We start from the raw sequence: 6,862 nt of genomic DNA, 5'->3' as shown, positions 1-6,862 counted from the left end.
AGCTATACATCTTTTTTGTTGAGTTGTGTACTTTAATTATCCCAAATGTTTCCAAAAGTGAGAGATATCCATAATTTCTTCAAGGTAATGATGTGTTTCCTACTATCCGTTGCTAGCTAGTTTCTCGTTGCTGTAACTTCTGGCAAAACACGGAATACGTCAGATACATCTGAGGAGTGAGAGAAAGGAAGTTTGTGCACGTGACTTAATGTAACATTAATTAATTTTAATATCACCACGGCCATCAACATGATTTCTGATAGAGTGGTGCCATAAATTTTCATCTGCAATTGTTGTTTAAAAGCGAAAACAGCAACTCCCATCATTCTACGCCACTTCACGACATCATCAAATCACATCTGTTTGTATTGTGAGAGAAATCTCTAGTGGCAAAACTTTCATGTAAAACATTTAATAAATCAAGTTGTTCTATTTGTGTGTTTTTTTTTTGCATGCACAACATGTAAATTTTGCCATTAGGAGTCTTTCTCACATTAAAACAAAGACGCAACTCGATGACATCATGTACCGTGGGATCATGGGAGTTGTTATGGTCATTATTACACAACCAGTTTTAAGTTTTATTCATGCTACATCCGACTTAGCAGCTAACTAGCCAGGAAACACACCGTCACTGTTTGAATGTTGTTGTAAACATTTCGGATCATATAAATAGACAATTCAACAAAATATACAAAATATGTCTTGCGTTTTTAGATATTTTAATGTGAAAACATTCGATTATAGCTTATAACACATGTTGAAATAGAAAGAAGATATTTACTGATCATCAACAGTTAGCTTTATGTGGGTCAGTGGCTTCGAACTTGGGGGAAAATGGGGGAAAGTTACAAACAAGCAGCTGATGAAAATCTTTCACACATGATTCAGGTAGAAACCATGTTCATAGTTGAGGTTATATCAAAGTTTTATTCACGTTATGTTTAGTCATGTCCACCAACTTCCCTCCTTATTCTCTGTATGTATCTGATGTAGTCTGTGTTTTCCTGGAAGTTACAGCAACTAGCAAGCAAAGGTTAGCAGGAAATGCACCGTTACCTTGAATAAATTACAGATTTCTCTGCATTTTGACGTCACTGGCAACATTTGGGTTAATTTAAATATTAAATATTACATTACATAATATAGCTTCAATTTAGATTACCATAAATACCAGTGAAAGTTTACTGTTTCATTGCCCTGGTATCATTTTGGATTTTTTATGTGTGTGTGTGTGTGTGTGTGTGTGTGTGTGTGTGTGTGTGTGTGTGTGTGTGTGTGTGTAAATAAAGAATATCAGCTCATATATTGATGTAGTCTTTTTACTCTCTAATATTGATATCAGGATCGACCATATCAATAAGAATCGGTTGGGCTTTAATCTGTATCCTTCCCATAAAAAAAAAAAAAAAAAAAAAAAAAAAAAAAAAGATTTATACCCTTATCCTCTTTTTTGTTACCAAATCTATCAGTGACTTTCTACCTATGGGCCCAACAGAGTACAGTGGTCCATTCTTCTCAACAAAACATCTGTCATTTTCCACTCCACAGCTCCTGTGTGCTCCATATCTCTGCTATCTCTTATCCTCGTCAATCTCTGTCATTACCCTCAGCCTCCTTTATCTTCGCTCTCAAAATATGCTCCGCTGACTTCCGTCGATAATCGCGACATTCCTCTCGGATCTGGCCGAGCATATCGATGCCTCCCTGTCCATCTGCTGGCCAGAATGTCCCGGCATACCCTGCGGATCAACTGTCAAAACTTGAGGACAAATGACACCTAAAATATACGAGTTAGTACATTAAAATGGCAACAGTTGTTTGAAGATTATTATTATTATTATTATTATTATTATTATTATTATTATTATTATGTTGTTGTTGTTGTTGTTGTTGTTGTTGTTGTTGTACTATTTCCAACTATTTCTAATAGTATAACAATAAGAAACCGTGTTCCTATGAGGACAGAGTGAGGTGGTGCATTTGTTAAATAAAGTCACACTGACCATAAAAAGGCAACTATACACTGTACAACTATACACACTTGCACACACTTCACAGGTTTTCCTTTCTGTATAGACACAGTGAAGACCGCAGAAATTAGATCACACAGACACACACACACACACACACACACACACACACACACACACACACACGACCTAGGCTAACCAATGCACTAATCGCCTGCCCCGGGCATAGGAGGAGCTTGGTGCTTAAGTAGGCTGCCAATCAGTCAGTCAGCTCCACATCCAGAAGCTCCTGCGGCCAGACACACGCATCATCACTCCGCACTCGAGGTGCCAAACTGCGGCTGTGATAGGCTACAACTCCGGCTCGGTGGAAGTGGAAGAAGCTTGACAGTTTCTAAAAAGGGGGGACTCTGGTGATTTAGACACCCCCTTCATCCTCTTCTTCTTCTTTTTCTTCTTTCTGGGGATTCCTACTTTCTCTTTTTTTTTTTCTCCTGCCTCCTCTTGCTGTTGTGTGGCTCTGACTTTGAGAGAGAGATTTACTGTACGCGTTTCTCCGGACATGTCTTTCCCTCAGCTGGGGTACCCCCAGTTCCTCAGTGCCTCCCATGAAGTGTACGGGGGCGAGCGGCCGGCCTCAGCCCGGGAAGGAGGCACCGAGGGCGGCGTGAGCTCGTCCGCCACCGCCGCGGCTGTCGGCTCCATGCTGGGGATGTACGGGAGCCCATGGGCGGCTCACAACTACAGTGCCTTTCTGCCGTACAGCGGAGCCACAGACCTCGCCCTCATATCCCAGATGGTGAGAGTTGAGACTTGTTCACTGAATGAAGTAGCTCAGGTGTTAATGATAGACTATCGGGCGGCAGAGCTCTTGTTTATTGCAAACTAATGCGCCATTATCCAGTAGTATAAAGTGATTATGAAATGTTAATTCAGATCATACTTTTTTGGCACATTTACAGCTTTAAAATAGTTAATAAATAATACTTTTATTGAGTCCAAAGCGCCTATTGTCAGTGAACGTTTCATTATGCTATTTTGTGTTTAAATGCATAATCTATATGGGAAAATGTTGAATCATAATACATAAGAGAAATGCGTCATCTCTAAGGATAAAAATTAAACTTAAACAATTGTTAATAAAGATTTGTGTGAGTGTGTGTAAATAAGGGGCATTTTAAGGGAAAAGCACTGGTAATTTAGATGTAAACCACTGTATAGCAGTAGCCAGTATGTTTTAGAAAAAAAAAATAATTTATTGGTTAGAAAAACATGGTTAATAATTAATAATATAACTAATTAATAATGTAACCTAAAATTGTTTAGAATTCGTTTAGAAATCAATCGCATGCTTCACTGGTTCGTTAAATACAAAGAAGATTAGAAATGTTTAAATATAATTTAAAAAGGCAGCCGCCTTTTAAATTAAAATAACTGTTACTGGCCATTTTCTTAACTCAGGATGTCTAATTCCTGATTTCCTGATAAATTTTTGCCATCAAATCGACGAGATTTTGAAACCTTTTAAAACATCTTCTCTGCACAAATAATAATTCAAATGCTGATTTTGACGCATTCTCTGAACTTGACGAGGAAATCTTTGTCGCTCAACAAGTTGTCACACCTCTCTCTCCCTGTCCATTGACATTTCAGGGCTCCCAGTATGAGCTGAAGGACAGCCCGGGCTCCCACCCGGCAGCCTCTCTACCTGTCCACGCCGCCCAAGGCTTCTACCCGTACGGCCAGTACCCTTACGGGGACCCGTCGAGGGCCAAGACGGCCACCAGGGAGACCACCAGCACCCTGAAGGCCTGGCTGCAGGAGCACCAGAAGAACCCCTACCCAACGAAAGGAGAGAAGATAATGCTCGCCATCATCACCCGGATGACACTCACACAGGTGGGTGACGTTACAGCTGTGGCCAGCTGCACACTTTAGTGGGCACCAGGATTACAAAAAAAAAAAAGACAATGTCCTTGTTTTTCAAATGATATGTCACACTTATCACTTCCTCTGAGGGCAACACTTAATTAAAGCTACTATAAAGAGTTTTAACTGTTTCTGAAACAGTCTCAATTTATCACTGATGCCTGTATATGATATACAAAGTTAGCGAGACCATCCCGGCAAAAATTGTCTCTTTCTGTAGTTTTTCTTAATGTCTGACATTGGGTCGGATTTTCCATGAAATCAGATGACATGAGCCTGCATTTTCACAGGCAAAGTTACAATGAGTGGTACATTAGCAGAAGCAGGGGATTTATCTTGAGAAAATTTTATAATTGACATTATATTTTGTGGTTATGGGCAACTGCTTTTGTCCACAGGTGCCTCAAAAATCAACAAATTCTGAGAGTCTCTTGTAGCAGCTTTAAAGAATTTGTTACATGACTTAATATGATAATCCAGTCGCCACATGTGTCACTGACACTTGAATAAAGTCCCAATTTTTACCACCAGAGAGAAAACTCTCCAGATATTTCAGATTTCAAAGCTCGTTTAATGATAACAAGGAATTAAACGGGCTGAGGAATAATGAGGGTTTTTGCATATTTAATAATTTCCACTTTGCAGCCTTCTATTGACAAAGGAGCTGTGATTTTATTCTGATTTATTAATCTGTGAAAAATCTGTTTCCTCTCTTCAGGTGTCGACGTGGTTCGCGAACGCCCGCAGACGGCTGAAGAAGGAGAACAAGGTAACGTGGGGCCGCAGCGCCGAGGACCGGGACGGCCGCATCTTCAGCAGCGACAACGAGGACGAGCACGGCAAGAACGGCAGCGACGACGAAGACGAAGAGGAGGAGATCGATTTGGAAACTGTCGATATCGAGAGACCCGAGGCAGGGGAGCAGCGGGCAGGTGAGCAGCAAGGCTCCGGGAAGGGAGAGGCCGAGGGACAGGCAGAGCTGGCCGCCAGAGAGCTGCAGGCCTCGGACTCGAAGAGCTCGGACAGCGGCAGCAGGACACTTTCAGTGGAGGGCCTGAGAGGGGTGGACGCTGCTATTTCTCTCAACAGATCGCCGGTTGTCAAAATGGATCATTCCCCCAGCAGACAGGAGTGCCAGAGACCGCCGCAGAGCAAACCCAAAATCTGGTCTCTGGCTGAGACCGCCACGGCCCCCGACAGCTCGCACAAACCTTCCCCCGCGGCCCATGCGCACCACCCGGCTTTGGCCTCCGCCGGCCATCCGGCCTTACTCCCGGGTCATGGGATATATACGTGCCAGATTGGCAAGCTGCACAACTGGGCCAACGCGGCTTTTCTGAACGCCAACTCTCTTTTGAACATGAGGTCGCTCCTCGGAGGGGCGCCGGCCGGACACCTGCCTCTCCATGGCGCGGTGTCGGTTGCGCGTCATGACGCACGACCGGCCGCTGCGGGCCCTGGAACCTCGGGCACGGAGGATGACAGTGACGTGGAGTCGTCGGGGAGCTTCAGTCCAAAAAGAGATGGTATGGACTGCGTTTGACTGCACAATTAATTTATTTAGTGAGCAGGCCTCAGTGTGTGTATTTTACGCACATTCCAACAAGCAAATACCCAAGAAATTAATTATCCATAAGAACAATTTAAGTGAAAAATTTCAGATAATGCAATCCAAGAAATTGTCATTTATTTCTCTTTCTTTTTCCTTTATGTAGACGAAGAGAGCGACCACAGGCCCGATTCCCTGAAGTCCCCGTTCCAGCTGATCACTGACAGGTAACCTCATGCATTTGAAATCAATTTATGACATTTATCAACCCTCAATTTCTTTTCCACACGTCTTCTGCTAAATGAACCTTAAAGCGGGAGGTAAACACTGTTACACCTGACTGGGCGGGAGGGCAGCCCATAAATCATGTGATTGAGTCCCCCACTTTAACGCCTCGTCAGGCAGCAGCGGTCTAATATATCCTGCGGGGGCCCCCAACAACGCCGAGTTATCGCCACCTGTGTCATTTAAATAATCTGCCGCCGTTTATTCACGCCCCCTCAGTGAATGCAGCTAATGTATGTCAAAGGAAACGCTGATAGCAACATCAGGAATGTGGTGGAGGGTGAAAAGACATAAAACAATTTAGCTATAGTGTTTTTAAATTTGCATAAATGGAGTTTAACAGTTTTTGATTGTCTTTAAACACCAGACACATATAAAACTGGTTAATAATTTATGATTTTTTGGGACAATATATTTGTATTCATACAACAGACTTAATAATACAATATATAGACATATTTTCCCTCCAATATTTAAGAAAATTGCTGTACTTATCTCACCTCTGACCTTCCTTTTCTTTTTCTTTCTTCAGACCTCACCATGGCACAGCACCACAGCGAGTTCTGTCAACATCATGAGAAGACAAAGCAAAAGAAAGAAAGAAAAAAGAAAGGAATAATTTTATTTAACGGAGAACAGTTTAATGAAGGATATTTTTTGGACGGGGCCGACCTGTCATAGTATTACTGTTTAGCTTCTACATGCAAAAAGAGATGGTTGTTTTTGTCACAGATTTGCTCGTATCTCTCCTTTATGTCCTTTGTTCTTTTTCTTCTTCTTCGCCTCTTCTGTTGTGAATGGAACCCTTGGAAATTGTAAATACAGGATATGAATTTGTCTTTAAAGAATATATTTTTTGGGAACTAAATAAATGTCATTATAGTCATTTATTATTGGAGAGTTTTTTCCCTGAACCTCGTTAGAAATTCTTCATGTTTTGTCAAAAATGTCAAGAAAATCAGGGGAACAGGTGGTGACTTTTAAACTTTTAATTGTCAGCAAGTGTTTATCTTCCTTTTTTGGATGGATTTTTACAATGAATTCATTACAGTTCATTTTTTATCATTATTTTATCGGACAGACATCAGATTTAATGTCAAGATTATAATTAGAAATTCTCTTTTTA

The 6,862-nt window shown here is 41.5% G+C and overlaps 1 protein-coding gene across 1 annotated transcript; it reads left to right on the top strand.

Moving 5' to 3' along the window:
• The first annotated feature begins 2,243 nt into the window (after positions 1–2,243).
• On the top strand, positions 2,244–6,626 carry irx1b (iroquois homeobox 1b). Its single transcript, XM_084739414.1, has 5 exons — positions 2,244–2,772; positions 3,627–3,872; positions 4,621–5,428; positions 5,618–5,678; positions 6,269–6,626. Exons 1-5 carry the CDS (start codon positions 2,536–2,538, stop codon positions 6,312–6,314), a joined length of 1,398 nt encoding a protein of 465 aa, XP_084595540.1. The 5' UTR covers positions 2,244–2,535; the 3' UTR covers positions 6,315–6,626.
• Positions 6,627–6,862: the final 236 nt, after the last annotated feature.

The sequence above is a fragment of the Lutjanus erythropterus genome, chromosome 16 (genome assembly GCF_056507025.1).
Source record: "Lutjanus erythropterus isolate fLutEry1 chromosome 16, fLutEry1.hap2, whole genome shotgun sequence".
Classification (NCBI taxonomy): Eukaryota; Metazoa; Chordata; class Actinopteri; order Lutjaniformes; family Lutjanidae; genus Lutjanus; species Lutjanus erythropterus.
This window is presented reverse-complemented; position numbering and strand designations above follow the sequence as displayed.

Coding starts and splice junctions, on each gene's coding strand:
- irx1b (XM_084739414.1), top strand. CDS start 2,536: ATGTCTTTCCCTCAGCTGGGGTACCCCCAGTTCCTCAGTGCCTCCCAT. Junction 2,773..3,626: donor TCGCCCTCATATCCCAGATG/GTGAGAGTTGAG, acceptor TTGACATTTCAG/GGCTCCCAGTATGAGCTGAA. Junction 5,429..5,617: donor CTTCAGTCCAAAAAGAGATG/GTATGGACTGCG, acceptor TCCTTTATGTAG/ACGAAGAGAGCGACCACAGG.